General features: G+C 49.7%; 1 protein-coding gene across 5 annotated transcripts; it reads left to right on the forward strand.

Moving 5' to 3' along the window:
- Positions 1–10,842: 10,842 nt before the first annotated feature.
- Positions 10,843–17,303, forward strand: SLC37A4 (solute carrier family 37 member 4). 5 transcript variants are annotated; one of them, XM_036859866.1, is made up of 10 exons: positions 11,028–11,046; positions 12,129–12,470; positions 13,327–13,559; positions 13,862–14,105; positions 14,600–14,758; positions 15,006–15,091; positions 15,607–15,720; positions 15,918–15,983; positions 16,348–16,486; positions 16,597–17,303. In XM_036859866.1, exons 2-10 carry the CDS (start codon positions 12,323–12,325, stop codon positions 16,761–16,763), a joined length of 1,356 nt encoding a protein of 451 aa, XP_036715761.1. In that variant the 5' UTR covers positions 11,028–11,046; positions 12,129–12,322; the 3' UTR covers positions 16,764–17,303. The 5 variants fall into 5 exon arrangements, with proteins under 5 accessions (XP_036715763.1, XP_036715761.1, XP_036715764.1 ...); XM_036859865.1 differs by lacking the exon at positions 11,028–11,046 and adding an exon at positions 11,268–11,512; XM_036859868.1 differs by lacking the exons at positions 11,028–11,046; positions 15,918–15,983 and adding an exon at positions 10,843–10,893.
- The last annotated feature ends 477 nt before the right edge of the window (positions 17,304–17,780 follow it).

Here is a 17,780-nt window from a genome sequence, read left to right on the forward strand (position 1 = left end):
GCACGGGCTCTAGGTGCGTGGGCTTCAGTAGTTGTGGCATGCGGGCTCAGTAGTTGTGGCTCGCGGGCTCTAGAGCACAGTCCCAGTAGTTGTGGCGCATGGGCTTAGTTGCTTCACGGCATGTGGGATCCTCCCGGACCAGGGCTCGAACCCGTGTCCCCTGCATTGGCAGGCGGATTCTTAACCACTGCACCACCAGGGAAGTCCCATGGGAGGAGGGAGGGGTTTTGATGCCGAAAGCTCAGCTTCTCTGTACACCGGTGCCAAATCAAATCTTGGAGACAGTTTTGGGTGAAGTAGAAAAGGACAGCTTTATTACTTTGCCAGGCAAAGGGGGATACAGCAGGCTCCTGCCTCGAAAAAGTATGTGTCCCAACCCAGGAGGATTTGATGAGTTTTATGACAATAGTTCCCAAGGGTGGGGTTGCTGACAAGATTAGGGTGCAGGGTCTCAGAGTCTCAGGTGCTTGGTCTCCTAATCTTGATGAGCTTCTATGGTCCCTTTAGTCTTGTCTCAGGTGGTTTCTTGGCTGCTCCTCCCTTGATTAGTAACTATTTGAACCTGCCCTTTGGAACTCAGGGACGGTCATGGAGGCTGGAGTCTTGCCTACAAGAAACGGGGGACAAAAAGGCCTCCGTGCCCGGGAGCCCCACAAGGCCTCGCTTGGTTTCAGTTTTTAGTATCTAATAGATAGATGTCAAGGATGCTGTTAAACATACTACAATGGACAGGACAACCCCCCACTACGAAGAATTCCCAGCCCCAAATGTCAATAGGGCTGATGTTGAGAAGCCCTGATTTAAATTCCCAAATATTATCTTCCTTCAATTCTTTGCTAATATGTGTGGGAAGCAGCATCGTTCACTGATTAAGAATATGGGTTTTAGGAACTGGGCTGCTGGCTGTTCCTGAGACAAATCTTTTGGCTTTGATCTTTCTTACCTTTTTAAAGGAAGATGAGGGACTTCTCTGGTGGTTCAGTTGGTAAGACTCTGCGCTTCCAGTGCTTCCACTGTAGGGGGCGCGGGTTCAATCCCTGGTCAGGGAAACTAAGATCCCACATGCCCCATGGCCAAAACTAAAAAAAAATTAAAGGAAGATAAGACCCAAGCTCGGATGATTTCTAAAACCAACACAGTATTAGTACTTTAATTTTGCCAACCTGATAGATGAAAAGTGGCATCAGGGCTTCCCTGGTGGCACAGTCGTTACGAATCCACTGCCAATACAGGGGACACGGGTTTGAACCCTGGTCCGGGAAGACCCCACATGACGCGGAGCAACTAAGCCTGTGCGCCACAACTAGTGAGCCTGCGCTCTAGAGCCCACGAGCCACAATTACTGAAGCCCGCGCGCCTAGAGCCTGTGCTCTGCAACGAGAAGCCACTGTAATGAGAAGCCTGCGCACCGTAACCAAGAGTAGCCCCCGCTCGTCACAACCAGAGAAAGCCCATGCACAGCAACGAAGACCCAACACAGCCAAAAAAAAAAAAGAAAAGAAAAATGGCATCAATTTATTTCAGGATTGAGGTTGAGCATCTTATTTAAGAGCTGTTTATAGAAAGGGTAGACAGCAGAAGCAAGAACTACAATCCTGCAGCCTGTGGAACAAAAACCACATTCACAGAAAGATAGACAAGATGAAAAGGCAGAGGGCTATGTACCAGATGAAGGAACAAGATAAAGCCCAAGAAAAAAAACTAAATGAGAGCTTCCCTGGTGGCGCAGTGGTTGAGAATCTGCCTGCCAATGCAGGGGACACGGGTTCGAGCCCTGGTCTGGGAAGATCCCACATGCCGCGGAGCAACTAGGCCCGTGAACCACAAAAAAAAAAAAAAAAAAAAAGGCAAATTACATCTCAGTATTATTATGAAGATAGGTTTTGTTTTGTTAATTTTATTTATTTATTTATTTATTTATGGCTGTGTTGGGTCTTCGTTTCTGCGCGAGGGCTTTCTCTAGTTGCGGCAATTGGGGGCCACTCTTCATCGCGGTGCGCGGGCCTCTCACTATTGCGGTCTCTCTTGCTGCGGAGCACAGGCTCCAGATGCGCAGGCTCAGCAATTGTGGCTCACGGGCCCAGTCGCTCCACGGCATATGGGATCCTCCCAGACCAGGGCTCAAACCCGTGTCTCCTGCATTGGCAGGCCGATTCTCAACCACTGCGCCACCAGGGAAGCCCATGAAGATAGTTTTGACCTCCCTGACCCTCCCAAAAGATCTTGCAGGGTCCAAAGATTACAGTTTGAGAACCACTGCCTTAGTCTATCCAGAGTTTGAGCTGATTTGATTGGACTGTCGTGTTTTTTGTTTTTTGTTTTTGGCTGGGCCGGGTGGCTTGCATGATCTCAGTTCCCCCAACCAGGGACTGAACCTGGGCCATGGCAGTGAAAGCCGGGAATCCTAACCACTACGCCACCAGTGCCCAGTTGGACTGTCATCTTTGTGAAGGTTGTGGTATTTCATGTTGGCCCTTATTCCCGGAGTGCAATCCATCAGGTGCCCTAAATTAATGCCTGGGCTGGTTTTCATGCTGCCTTCTCCTTGATGGCCTTGAACTTCATTTTTTGTTCTCCAAATCCTAGATTTCTGAAAGCAGTGCTGAGCTTCCCTTCATTATTTTGGATTGCAAATGCCTTCGTGATGCAAACAGCACCAAACGTTGTGTTCACTTCTTTCGGCTTCTCTTCACTCTGGGATCTTGACCTCTGTGGCAGATTGACTGCAAGAAATGACTGTAGTTTTTCATCTACAACTTTTGCAATGGATTTTGCAACTCCTTTCATGAAGAGGTAGAGTCTATTTCTCCATCCCTTGAATTTTGGGTGGTCTTAAGCCTGCTTTGGCCAATAGAAGATGACAGAAACAATACTGTGCCATTTCTGGAACTAGGCCTCACGAGGCTGGCATGCTTCGGTTCTGCCTCAGACCCCTGCTATGAGAATTGCCATGCTACTCTGCTGGAATATGCAAGACCACATGGAGTAGAGAGAGACTGTCTCACCTGAATCCATCCTAGATCAACCAGACACCAGCCATGCTACCTCCTAACTGCAGACACGTCAGCAGCCTGGCTTGGATCAGCAGAACTGTCCAGCTGACCCATGGACTTGTGAGCCACAATAAAATGCTTATTATGGTTTTAAACAACTAAGTTTTGGGGTGATTTTGTTATATAATAATAGCTAACTGCAAAAGCTAATTGATAACTTTCTGCTTTGGTAGCTCTTGGACACCTTCAAACACCAATTTTGTATTCTGACCAGCTTTTCTATTTGTTATTGGTGGGAGGATTGGTCTGCAACAAGCTAGTCTGATGTTACTCAAAGCAAAACATCCTTGATGACATTGTTTTTCCTCATATTTTCATGAGTCTCCTTTATATTTTTGAGAATATTTAATATGTTGATTTTAGCTTCTTGGACCACAAATCTGCCTTGTCTGCTATAGGCTGTTCAATTTGTTTTATTTATTCTTTTTTAAAAAAAATTAATTAATTAATTTATTTTTGGCTGCGTTGGGTCTTCATTGCTGTGCGCGGGCTTTCTCTAGTTGTGTTCTCTAGTTGTGGCGAGCGGGGGCTACTCTTTGTTGCGGTGCGCGGGCTTCTCATTGCAGTGGCTTTTCTTTTTTTTTTTTTTTAATTTATTTATTTAATTTATTTATTTTTGGCTGCGTTGGGTCTTTGCTGCACGCTGCTTTCTCTAGTTGTGGCGAGCAGGGGCAACTCTTTGTTGCGATGCGCGGGCTTCTCATTGCAGTGGCTTCTCTTGTTGCGGAGCACAGGCTCTAGGCGTGCGGGCTTCAGTAGTTGTGGCACGTGGGCTCAGTAGTTGTGGCTCGTGGGCTCTAGAGCGCAGGCTCAGTAGTTGTGGCACACGGGCTTAGTTGCTCCGTGGCATGTGGGATCTTCCTGGACCAGGGCTCGAACCTGTGTCCCCTGCATTGGCAGGCGGATTCTTAACCACTGTGCCACCAGGGGAGCCCCGCAGTGGCTTTTCTTGTTGCGGAGCACAGGCTCTAGGTGCGCAGGCTTCAGTAGCTGTGGCACACGGGCTCAGTAGTTGCGGCTCGCAGGCTCTAGAGTGCAGGCTCAGTGCACGGGCTTAGTTGCTCCACGGCATGTGGGATCTTCCCGGACCAGGGCTTGAACCTGTGTCCCCTGCATTGGCAGGCGGATTCTTAAACACTGCACCACCAGGGAAGCCCTGTTTTATTTATTCTTACAATGATTTCTTTCCTAGACTTTTCCCCCTTGGGCACATATTCCCATAGGGATATTTGCCACTTTGGTGGATGGAGTTGTAAACAGGGACAAACATTCAGGGCATGAGCCACTCCAGGTGAAGCAGGCTTGCGTTTGGAGGAGGGTATGAGATGTAGAGCAGAGATGTTGAAATCATCCAGGGCAGTGTAACTGCCTTTTGGGGAGCTCCCTTCCTCACTTAGAACCATTTTGCTGTTCAGGTTTTGAGGTGGTGGAGTAAATGCTAGGATGCAGCTAGTCTGCCTGTACCTGTGTTGAACGCTGACGCCCTAACCTATTGATATCCAGTTGGCTATTGTTTTCTGCCCTTAAGCAGTAGCAGAGGCACACAATGGACTGGCCCAGGTAATGTTGGGAGAGTGAGTAGCAGACCTAAAAACTCTGCTCTACTTTATCTCCTATCCACAGTTCATGGTCCCTGTCACTCTGGGCTGCCTTCTCCCACCCTCCACCCCTACTCCAAACACACACAGGACCTTATCATCCATTTTCCAGGAATGCCTCCATGTTTTCGTGTTAATTTGACAGTTCCACCACCTGCCCTCCTATTTCTGAGTCTGGGTTTGGGTTGGCACTGGCAACGAACAGCCATTGATATTTACGTCAGATATATCTTTATTTATTTATTTTTAAAATTTTATTTATTTTTGGCTGCATTGGGTCTTCATTGCTGCGTGCAGGCTTTCTCTAGTTGTGGTGAGCGGTGGCTTCTCTTGTTGCAGAGCACAAGCTCTAGGCGCACGGGCTTCAGTAGTTGCAGCACATGGGCTCAGTAGTTGTGGCACACAGGCTCAGTAGTTGCGGCACACGGGCTCAGTAGTTGCGGCTCGCAGGCTCTAGAGTGCAGGCTCAGTGCACGGGCTTATTTGCCCCGTGGCATGTGGGATCTTAGTTCCCCGACCAGGGATCCAACCTGCATCCCCTGCATTGGAAGGTGGATTCTTCACCACTGGACCACCAGGGAAGTCCCTGTTATTATGTTTTAATTAATTTATTATTTATTTGGTTGTGCTGGGTCTTAGTTGTGGCATGCGGGCTCCTTAGTTGTGGCATGTGAACCCTTAGTTTCGGCATGCATGTAGGATCTAGTTCCCTGACCAGGGATCGGACCCAGGCCCCCTGCATTGGGAGTGCAGATTCTTAACCATTGTGCCACCAGGGAAGTCCCTCTTCAGTTGTTTTTAAGAGTGGAAAACACTGCCTCATCCAGTGACTAATCTAGTGGTTTTATTTTCTTCAATGGCACTCTTTAATCTATCTGGGGTTTATTCTTTGTGGGGTATGCAATAGAAATCTAAATGGATTTTTTTTCTAAATAGCTAAACAATTATCTTACACCATTAATTAATTAATTACCCCCCCCCCCAATTGATTTGGGATGTCTTCCTTATCATGGTTTAAATTATACATGTGAAGGTCTGCTTCTAGTACATCTTGTTCCTTTTAAATGCCTGGCTATGCTCTAAACCACATAATTATCATAATCTTACAATTGTTAATATTTGGCAGTGGACATTCTCTTTACTCTTTGTTTTTTTTTAATTCGTTGAGTTTCTTACTCTGATGTTATTTATTCTCCCAGATGATCTTTAAAACAATTTTGCCCAATTTCCAAGAAATCCTACTGGGATTTTAATTGGAATTGCTTTAAAAACCCCAAATGAAAGGAATTCGCTGGCGGTCCAGTGGTTAGCACTCCACGCTTTCACTGCCTGGGTTCAATCCCTGGGTGGGGAACTAAGATCCCGCAAGCAGCGTGGCCGAAAAACAAAAAACGAAAATCTCCAAATGAATTTGGAAAGGATTGATGTTTTTACAGTATCAAAATCATAGTTTCTTCTTCAGGCATGTAGTATAATTTGCATTTATTCACGTTAGGTTTTATTATTCTGTAGCAAAGCCTGCTTACTTTTGGAGGATGTCATTGTCTTATTTCCTTTCCTTACTTTTCTTGGGAAATAAAGAGTGAGAAGACTAGCGTTTACGTCTCTACATTGTCCTGGCCATAAGATGCTTTACAATGTTTTCTCGTTTAATTCCCACAGTGATGCTGAGGTGGGTTAGATCGTCCATGTTTTATTTGAGGGAACTGAAATGGGAGAAGGCAGGGAAATAACTTAGCATGACCCCTGGCTGAAAGGAGGTTGAGGATTGTAGTAGCTACGTTGGTACTGCAGGCGTTGAAGGCCTGTTAAACTCTATTTCTGGGCCATTTTTCAGAGCTCTTGGCAGGTGTCTCTGTCCTCACATATGTGGCTGAGCAAACCTTGCCCAGACTTTCTAGCTCTGGCTGACCTCTGAGACCCACTCCCTTCCCCTCCAAGCCAACTAGCTGCATCAGCAGTGGCCAAAGCAAGATTCTGTGCCTACCTCTGCCTCTGAATCCCCATGGTTCTCTCTCTGGTAGGAATTTTTAGCACTTCCCACTGGAATTATGACTCTGTCCAGTTTCTATGCCTTCCATCTATTGCTCCTCAATTTGGCAAGCTAATTCTTACCAAACAGTTCTTTGAGTGTTTCATGCCCCTCAGCCCAAAATCCTTAACTCTATAAAACATGTTTATGCTATAATAGAAAAAAAATCAAGATATAAAAGTATTTAGGTGGTGTGAATAATTGTTCATCTAGCAATTTACTGAGTATTACAGTAGTGTTTTGTACCAAACACTTAGCTGGGTACAGTGGTAAACGGGCCATAGTCCATCCTCAGGGATGGGTTATTTAAGTGTTGAGAACCCAATAGAAAAACACTTTAAAAAATCTCACAGGGCTTCCCTGGTGGCGCAGTAGTTAAGAATCTGCCTGCCAATTCAGGGGACACAGGTTCGATCCCTGGTCTGGGAAGATCCCACATGCTGCGGAGCAACTAAGCCTATGCGTCACAACTACTGAGCCAGCGCTCTAGAGCCTGCGAGCCACAACTACTGAGCCCGTGTGCCACAACTACTAAAGCTCGTGTGCCTAGAGACCGAGCTCTGCAACAAGAGAAGCCACCGCAATGAGAAGCCCGCACACCACGACGAAGAGTAGCCCCCGCTCGCCGCAACTAGAGAAAGTGCACACGCAGCAACAAAGACCCAACACAGCCAAAAATAACTAACTAACTAAATAAATAAATAATAAAAAGAAGAAGAATACCAACTCATAAATACAGAAGGAATGATAGAATGAAAAATCCTTCACTTTGCAACCACCATATTAATAAATGATTCAGGAAAGAATCATCAATAGATGATAAAACCACTGGGTGAAAGATTGTTGAAACAGGAGGATGTATCTGCAGTATCAAAGTATGGTCCCACTATAGATTACTAATTACAAAGAGGAAAAGTTTCCTCTAGTACAGAAATCAGGTGGACACCATTTTAACTAAATGATCAAATTTATCACATGCTTCCTGATGTGGTACACTGAGAAAGACACATTGTCATCTATATAGTACTTCTGCCAAAATTATTTAATATGATAGTATTGCAAACACAATCAGACATATCCATATGAGGGACATTCTGCAAAACAACTGACCTGGATTTTTGAAAAATATTAAAATCATGAAAGATTTCTTTCTCTTTCTTCCTTCCTTCCTTCCTTCCTTCCTTCCTTCCTTCCTTCCTTCCTTCCTTCCTTCCTTCCTTCCTTCCTTCCTTCCTTCCTTCCTTCCTTCCTTCCTTCCTTCCTTCCATGGGAAACTGATTTCTCTTTATTTAGGCCCTAGGAAGACAATTAAATTTGGTCACATATTACTTTTTAAAAAATCTAGTTTCAGGGGTTCCCTGGTGGTCTAGTGGTTAGGATTCTGGGCTTTCACTGCCATGGCCTAGGTTCAATCCCTGTTCTGGGAACTGAGATTCCACAAGCTGCGTGGCGTGGCCAAAAAAAAAAAAAGAAAGAAAAAAATCTAGTTTTACACAGATAGGACCAAAGTATCAGAGAAATAATTTCTTCTGTAAAAATTGGCCAACCTTTATAAAAAATCTAACATACAATGTAATTCAAATTATATAAAGACTGCTTGGGATCATAACAGTCTGAATGCATGATAGTTGCAATTCCATTCTAATAGGTGTGAAAATATTTGCTCTCCTGTGGCTTTGGTCCAGAAGAGGTGAGGTGAGCTGAATCTGCAAGAATAAACTAAGTACCTGTGGACGAAGAATGTCGTATTAGTAAACAAAGGATGTTACAGCCATCAAGCCCTCAGCCACTGCAGCCACCACCAACTGTGCGTCCTGAGGGGATTCAAAGGAGAAAAATAGGATGCTGGCCCAAAGAATTAATGTACATATGAAAGGAATGATTTAAATGAGCCCAGACTCTTACATCTTCCAATACATAGAAAAGTCCTATATTCATTAACTTGAGATGTCTGGTTTTTCTTTGATTAACAGTAATCGTTTGATGTTCTGACAACCTAGTTTTTGCCCATATATCCTGGTTCCTCCCTTACCTCTTCAGAGCAGTTCCTCAGAGCTATCTGAGAGGCTGTCTTCCGGGCTTAAGTCCTCAGCAAGTCTACTGAATAAAACGCAATTCTCAACTTTTGTGTTGTGCATATTTTTTCAGTCGACATACCTAGTCTTTTGCCAACATTAATTTAGATTGCTATTGGTAGCAGAAATGTCCATGATGACTAGTTCTACTATAACAAAGTAAAATAAAAGAATTTTTTCTTTCGGCCACGCCGCGCGGCTTGTGGGATTCCCCCACCAGGGATCGAACCCGGGCCACAGCAGTGAAAGCACAGAGTCCTAACCACTGGACTGCCAGGGAATTTCCAATTAAAGAATAGTTATCATGAACACATCACAGTATCAGATAAACTTTTTATAACAGAAAAGTATGAAGAAAAAAAAAAGATTAAACAGCTACCACAAACAAAAAAATAGTGTCTCCCCCATAACTCTATTTGAAGGGGTAGAAAGTGCGATTAGAGGTTTATTGATGCTAATATGAAAGGAAATTGAGTATTGTATTTATTTCTTATTTTATACAACTCTTACTCTTTATAACAATGTTTATAGTCACATCCATAAAAGTATGACCCATGGCATCTGAAAGCAAACACTCTGTAATTATTTAAAACGGCCTTTTAAAAAGTATAATACTGGGCTTCCCTGGTGGCGCAGTGATTAAGAATCCGCCTGCCAATGCAGGGAACAGGGGTTCGAGCCCTGGTCCGGGAAGATCCCACATGCCGTGGAGCAACTAATCCCGTGCGCCACAACTACTGAGTCTGCGCTCTATGAGCCCGAGAGCCACAACTACAGAAACCCGCGCACCTAGAGCCTGTGCTCCGGAACAAGAGAAGCCACCGCAACAAGAAGCCCGCGCACCACAGCGAAGAGTAGCCCCCGCTCACCGCAACCAGAGACAGCCTGCGTGCATCAAGGAAGACCCAACGCAGCCAAAAATAAAATAAATAAAATAAAAATAAATTTATTAAAAAAAATTCAACTGAGTAAATTCTAAAAATCTTATTGGCTTTATTCAACAATTTATGAATCAGGACACGTCCAATCTAGCAGCTAGAAAGGCGCTCTGAAGAGCTGTACAAAATGAAAGCCTTTTATAGGTAGCAGGGAACAGGAACAAGGAATTAAACTAGGCAAAAAGCAGATTGGCTATTACCAGGTTACTTCGCTTTAGGGAATGGCAGGGGGGTCTATAGGTAGATGACATAACTAAATAACTAGTGCTGAGCAGGCGATTCCTTTTTTATTTTCTTTTTGTGGCGGCACCACATGGCATGTGGGATCCTAGTTCCCCAACCAGGATCGAACCCAGGCCCCCTGCCTTGGAAGCACGGAGTCTTATCCACTAGACCGCCAGGGAAGTCCCAGGTGATTCCTGATTGACTTATTTAAGATTCCACTTCTGGGAGAGCCAAAACAGTAATTAAGTCTCCCTTTGGTGATGTGGGGCTTAGCATAAGCAACTCCATTTTGGACCTGTTGTGTTTTTAACATCACTCTAAAAGAGCTTTACTCTCAACTTTGAAGCACTTATTTCAGCAATTCTCTGATGGACTCTGTGAAAGCAATTATCTAAATTTTCTGAACTCCTATCTGAATCTTCTATTGAATCCTCACAACCACCCTGTGAGGTTGGTAAGAAACTGGGGCTCATAGAGATTATTAATTACCCAGGGTCATGCTGTCAGAAGCAGCGCGTCCGGGATTCGAATTTAAGTTTTACTCAGGGCCCATACTTTAAACACTCTGGCTATTTTGTTTTAACTCTGTCCGCAATAGTCTGACCACAGATAAATGTTCAAATTGTGCTTACTGAGGACTGCATTAATTTCTTACAGAAAATACTGTGTTCTCTTACAAGATGTTTCCCTACCGTGAACAACTCGGGAACAGTAATTGGTAGCTGAAGGCACTCACTGATGTGGTTTGTCGAATGCCGTCAGTTAAGAAGGGAACGTACGACTCCAGCCCCTAAGGGGCGCTGTCTTCGCCCAACGACCAGCGTGACCCGCATTCTTATACGAAAACGTTTGTGGGTGGCCTCGGCTCTCGGGACTGGAAGACGCAGGCGGAGTCCCCGCCCCACTCTGGGCGCACGCGCATGCGCCCGCCGGGCCCCGCCCCATGCCACTCCAGCTCCCACCTCCGTTCAGGTAGGGGGCGGTGTGCGGGGGAGGGGCGTCGCCTGGGGGCGGGGCTGGAGTGGGAGTCTCAAGCGTTGCTGCTCCTTTGTCGGAGGCCCAACTTCCAATCCAACCAGGAGCAGTTTCTGCGGCTGCCGGTTCAGGGGTGGAGGCAGTTGCTGGGTCCGGGAGCAGCACGCTCCCTCTCCTTTTTGTCGCACGAGCCCTGGGGTCTCCGCACCTCTCCAGCCCCTGCTCTCGGGCCCCCGTCTATTCCCAGCCGGTGTCGGGTGTCCTGGGTAGCTTGAGGACACGGGGCTGGGCAGGTGCCGAGAGCTCGCCGCCTCGCTTCCTCCTCCCCCTTCTTGCCGCTTGGCCCCACCCCGCCTGGCCGAGCCACTCGGCGCCGGAAGCGAGGGGCCTCCGGGGCCTACGTGGGGCAGCCTGCTCCGCTTGCGCCCACGCCTTCTGCTCCAATTGCTTTCCCAACCAAGCGGCAAAGCCGGGGTCGTGCTGCCGGGGCCCTGGGAAGCGGGACGCATGGGCACTGCGCCTGGAGTCCATCGCTGCGCCTTCCCGCCCACGGGGCGTCCGGTCACCGTCCCTGAAGCCCCAGCCTGCCAGACCGGAGCCCATACTGACGTCAAGGGTAAAGGCGACCAGAGGCATCTCAGTGGCACAACCAGGACGCCTGGCCCTAGTGGGGCTTTCGGTGTGCAACCGTGGGTCCTGAGCAGGGAACTTCCTTCCCCCGCCCCTTGCTTACCGTTCTGCAACTGTCAGTAAACAGTTACACCCTACCGTGTGCTAAGCATCAGGAGTTACAGGGCTTGAGGTCAGCTCTGGAAGACTTGAAAGTGAGGTTGTTGGGGGTAGGTGTCTGATTGAGTGTGTGTGTGCGTGTGCGTGTGTGTGTGTGTAGAAACTAACCCAGCACCTAGTGCAGTGCCTCTCAACCAGTAAGCCCTCAATAAACCTTCGCTGAATGAATGAGAAGGTAGGTGGATGAGGGAGCCGGGCTAGAGAGGGCAGCTCTACTCATCCCACCCCTGCCTCCCCTGAGCGCAAGCCGACAAAAATAATTAGGTTAAGCCTTTAATCACAGCTGGTTTCACGGGCAGGCGGACAGGGAAGAGCCGGGAAAGGCAGCAATCCTGGGGACACAGTGTGCTGGCCTGTTTCACGGACACTGCCTCCCTCTCGGACGCCCTCCAGGCCCCCACAGCTTGGGCGTCAGTAATCTCCTGTTTTCTTGTCTCCCTCAGGACACCGGGTTCCCTAGGAGCCACCCCAGGCTTAATGATTGTCCAGAAGGTGCCTATAAAGGGAGCCTGGGAGGCTGGGTGGAGGAGGGAGCAGAAAAAGCCCAACTCAGCAGATCTGAGCACTTGAGAGCCTCAATCAGGAGCCGTGGTCAGAGGCTCTGTGTCCCGGCCAGTAGGGCCTGCTCTTTCCCACCATGGCGGCCCGAGGCTACGGCTATTACCGCACTGTGATCTTCTCGGCCATGTTTGGAGGCTACAGCCTGTACTACTTCAACCGCAAGACCTTCTCTTTTGTCATGCCGTCGCTGGTGGAGGAGGTCCCTCTGGACAAGGATGACTTGGGTGAGCCCTGGCAGGGCAGGGGGGGTGGGCCCAGGAACACAGGACCAGCAGAACAAGTTGGGTGTTGGTGCAGTGTGGTGGGTACAGGCATGTAGTGTGTGTGGAGTGTCTGCACAGCAGACGCCGGGGGACAGTGCATGTGCCGGATGAGGAGGCTCTGAGATCCATGTCTGTGGGCACAGGTAAAGGACTGTGGGTATGGTCTAAGCATGTCTGAGGGCTGCTTATCTGGTGTGTGTGTGTGTGTGCACGCCCGCCTGTGACTAACATGTGTCCCCAGAGGCACTGTGTGTTAGGGGGATTCTGAGCATGGTTTCTGCACCTGTGTGGGTGCAGGCTAAGACCACAGGGTGAGTGCTGGCCACTGACATTGTGAGCACTGGGAACTGGGGAGTTGGTGCAATGACTCCATGTGGCCTAGCAGGCTACCCTTCAGGAGGAATAAGGTCCCTGACTCCAATTCTAAGCCTTTTGCCCCATGTTCTGAGATGGGGCAACAGAACTGCCAGAGACACTGGGTTGGCATCCACGGTGAGGGAGAAATCAGGCATATGAGAATCCCATGGAGGAGGGCTGTCTTGCTCCCTGACAGCTGCTGCTGGAACTCTCCAAGAGGCTGAAAAGTCATGGGTCAGCCTGGGGCTAGTGCTGATGGAGAGGCCAGAGGAGTAGCCTGGCCCCATGAATGAATGTCAGGATTCCAACACAGGCCCCTCCTATTCCTCTTGCAAGGAACTAGTCTCACCCTGCCAGGCACCTCTACACACCTGACCCCATGCCTTCCTCCACCCTCCTGTGCCTCTGCCCTGGCCCCTAACCCCCCAGGTGTCCTGCTCCCTGCTCCCCTCCCCTGCAGGGCTCATCACCAGCAGCCAGTCGGCAGCCTACGCCATCAGCAAGTTTGTGAGCGGGGTGCTGTCTGACCAGATGAGTGCTCGCTGGCTCTTCTCTTCCGGGCTTCTCCTGGTTGGCCTGGTCAACGTAGTCTTTTCCTGGAGCTCCGCAGTACCTGTCTTTGCTGCTCTCTGGTTCCTCAATGGCCTGGCACAGGGGCTGGGCTGGCCCCCATGTGGCAAGGTCCTGCGGAAGGTGAGTGTCTGCTTCCAAGGAGCTGGTTCAGATTGGCAGAGGACACCTAAAGAGCATGTGGGCACGCTGGCACCTCCACCCCCAACCAGAGCAGGTTCCTCAGGAGTTCCAGCCCAGCTTCTGTTGCTTGTCAAGGCTGAACGTGGTGGGATCAGGTGGCAGATGAGGGAATTGGCCCTGCCAAGTAGAAGAGCCCTCTCCCTCATCCCTGTAATGTGAGCTTCTGGGTCTGCGCCACCTGACCCTCACCTTCAATATGGACTGTAGGCTGGGCATCTACTCTGTCCCCCTCTGCCCCACAGTGGTTTGAGCCATCTCAATTTGGCACTTGGTGGGCCGTCCTATCAACCAGCATGAACCTGGCTGGAGGGCTGGGCCCCATCCTGGCAACCATCCTCGCCCAGAGCTATAGCTGGCGCAGCACGCTGGCCCTGTCGGGGGCACTGTGTGTGGTTGTCTCCTTCCTCTGTCTCCTGCTCATCCACAATGAACCTGCTGATGTTGGACTCCGCAACCTGGACCCCACACCCTCCAAGGGCAAGAAGGGTGAGTACGCACTAAAGCCGACCCCTAGGGAACCTTCATTCATCATTCACCTGGCAGACTTTCATTGAGGACTGGCTGTATGCCTGGCCCTGTACTAGCTAATGGATGTCGGGATGGTGATGGAGAGTGGGTGGGGAGTAAATAAAACTCCATCCTGAGAGGCAGTTAAGTACCAGACAAGTGGCAGAGCCAACAAATGCTATGACTCATGTTATAGCCTAGTCCTTCCTTACAAGAGAGCCAGGGTTCCCTGTGTGGACAGCATCCTAAGCGTAAGTGGCTTGGGTGCCTTCCTCCATCCCCACTGGTCCTCAGGTTCTCTTTCATTCGTTGAGACTTGCAGTGGAGAGGAGAGGGCAGAACAGTGGGTGAGGGGGACCTTCCTGCTGATCCTTGGCTATGTGGACGGACTCTGCCCCTATGGCTAGTGAATGAGTGGTGGGGGCAGGGCAGCCTGAGCAGAGTCCTGAGGCCTGGCCTCCTCCCACCCCCAGGCTCCCTGAAGGACGAGAGTACCTTACAGCAGCTGCTGCTGACCCCCTACCTGTGGGTGCTCTCCACTGGCTACCTTGTGGTGTTTGGAGTCAAGACGTGCTGTACTGACTGGGGCCAGTTCTTCCTTATCCAGGAGAGAGGACAGTCAGCCCTCGTGGGTGAGATGAGTGTTGGGATGGGGCAGGCCTAGGGAGCAGGAGCCAATGCAGGGGATGGGAAATTCAGACCCGCTTCCCTTTATCCTCTTTCTTCTTTCCCTGAGGCCGGGCAGTACTCAGGCAGCTGTGGCCGGTCACCCTTGGGGACCTTGTACCTCTCTGGGTTTCAGTCAGTCTGGGACAACCCCAAGGTGTAATACCCTTCCACCCTTCCTTTCCCTCTTCCCACCACAACTCCCCACTGCAGGTAGCTCCTACATGAGTGCCCTGGAGGTTGGGGGCCTTGTAGGCAGCATCGCAGCTGGCTACCTGTCAGACCAGGCCATGGCCAAGGTGAGTGGGCAGAAGGGACGGGAAGGAAGAGGGTCCCTTTAAATCTTCCCAGCATGACTGGGACAGGCACCAGAGAGGTAGGAGCCCTGGGGCACAGGCAGCTTGGCATATGCTGGTTTAGGTTGGGTGAGGTGGGAATGATTCCAGGCTACTCTTCTTTGCTAGGGATGTGGAGATGAGACTCTTGGGGGAAAGGGTTTTAACTGATGTCAAGGAGAGCCAGAATTTCTCTCCGCCTAGCTTCTCCACAGCCCCAGGGAAACGGGGGTTGGGGAGGGACTGGATGCAGCCTGCCACCACGTGTCCCCAAGCCTGCCCCAAGTGGAGGGAGGGATGTTGTGGAGTTTGACCTCAGAACATAATAAGCAGGTCCCAGGGCCTCCCAGAGCTGCCTTGGGCCAAGAACTGCAATGGGATTGCCAAAGACCTGTCAGCAGAGGTCTGCTGTGTCAGCGTCCGGGGGCGAGGGTTCTCTGCTGCTCCTGGGGCCTGATGTTGCTGGACTGTGTCCACAGGCACGGCTGTCCATGTACGGGAACCCCCGCCATGGCTTGCTGCTGTTCATGATGGCTGGCATGACAGTGTCCATGTACCTCTTCCGGGTAACTGTGACCAGTGACTCCCCCAAGGTAAATAAACAGGGACTGGCCCACGTCAGGGACAAGGATGAGAAAGCAAGGGCCACTGACTCTGTCTCCCTCTCCCTGGTCTTTCTCTGCTTCTGACTGCCCTTTTCAGTTGTTTGTACCTCCATTCCCCTCGTCTGTACTCTGATGCCCCTCCTTGACTCTGGGCCTGGTTTCTTCTCCTCTCTATGCTCCTCTAGGATGTTGCTTTCTGGACTCCGGCTCTTCACCCTCTCGCTGAGCTCACAGGCTTTACAGAGCATGAGGTGCCCTATCTTTATCTCTGGTTTTCCGCGTGGTGTGTCTCACCTTTGTCCTACCGCCTCTGCCTTGCCCTTAGCCAATCCAGCTTGCACAAGTCCTGAGAAGAGACAGCATCTCACTTGGAGGGATGGCTCCTGAACCTCCCTCCCCTACCTGCACAGGCCGCTGGGTTGGCTGAATGTGGCCCCCACTCCTCTAGCTCTGCAGTCAGCTGTGCTGGGAAGTGGTGTGTGTGGGAGTCACTTACTGTCTGCTTTTACTACAATTATTTGTTTCTGGGGCCAAGCATTCCTCTCTCCTCTGGCAGGGGTAGGTAGGTAAGAGGCTTTCTCAGACCTTAAATGCTACCCTGCACTGCCCTTGCAGCTCTGGATCCTGGTGTTGGGAGCTGTGTTTGGTTTCTCCTCTTATGGTCCCATTGCCTTGTTCGGAGTTATAGCCAATGAGAGTGCCCCTCCCAACTTGTGTGGCACCTCCCATGCCATTGTGGGACTCATGGCCAATGGTAAGTGATACCCCCACTGATGCCTTGCACACAAGCCAGCTAGGGGCTGGAACAAGCCCCACTGGCTCTATCCTCACAATGACTCAGGCTCTTCCCCTCCTCCCTGACAGTGGGCGGCTTTCTGGCTGGGTTGCCCTTCAGCACCATTGCGAAGCATTACAGCTGGAGCACAGCCTTCTGGGTGGCTGAAGTGATCTGTGCGGCCAGCACAGGTGCCTTCTTCCTTCTACGAAACATCCGCACCAAGATGGGCCGAGCGCCCAAGAAGGCTGAGTGAAGACAGTGCAGGCTCTGGAGCATCCTGTCCCACTTGTGGCCTCTCCCCTCCACGGGGGTGGGGGAAGGGAGGGAGGGGACTATCTGACTAGCACCTTTGACTTTCCCTTTCTGCTCCCTTTCCCTCATCCAAGTGGCACTGGAAGTTATCAGTGGCTAATGAGGTCCCAGCTTCCCATTTGATCTCTATTTAAAAGACAACCTTTGTTCTTGGACTCCATTAGCTCCTATTTCCTGGCTTCAAAGAGGAAACCCCTGCACTCAGGGAGTCTCCTATATCCTTCTCCCTCTCTTGGGCCCTGCCCTGTCCCCATCCCACCCCATCCTCACCTGAGGTGAGGCTCCTCCTGCAGCAGCAGGGCAGCAATGGCCTAGGACCTCTGCCCTGAGGCCTCTCAGCTGGGGGCAACTGCTCCTGCCAATACCTTGGACTCCAGGGGAAGAGGGTCACTCTCACCAATACCCAGGGTACAGTAGGGGGGTATGGGTGGGAGAGTAGAAAGATTTGTTACAGAAAATTAAAACTAGATTTGATACTAAACCCTGTCAGTGAGTCATTCTTTCAAAAACGGTAGTACAGGGACTTCCCCTGGTGGCGCAGTGGTTAAGACTCCACGCTCCCAATGCAGGGGACCCGGGTTCGATCCCTGGCCAGGAAACTAGATCCCACATGCATGCTGCAACTAGGAGTTTGCATGCCACAACTAAGGAGCCCGCCCGCCGCAACTAAGACCCGGCGCAACCATATAGAGAAATAAATAAATAAAATAAATATTAAAAAAAAAAAATAAAAAGTACTTCTCAAAAAAAAAGGGGAGGTAATACAAGCCAGAGATAGCTTTTTTGGGGAAATACTCCCTTAATACATGCTTTTTCCACCCCAGAAGAGAGAGACTTCATTCCCCTGGAAGGGAAAGCTGAAGTGTAGATGGACTCCTTTAAACTCATGTCTCTACTGCCTTCAACTTCATACTGCATAATTCAATGAACATTTTGAAGATGAAACTACTGGGTGCCA

Source organism: Balaenoptera musculus, chromosome 8 (assembly GCF_009873245.2).
Source record: "Balaenoptera musculus isolate JJ_BM4_2016_0621 chromosome 8, mBalMus1.pri.v3, whole genome shotgun sequence".
Taxonomy (NCBI): domain Eukaryota; kingdom Metazoa; phylum Chordata; class Mammalia; order Artiodactyla; family Balaenopteridae; genus Balaenoptera; species Balaenoptera musculus.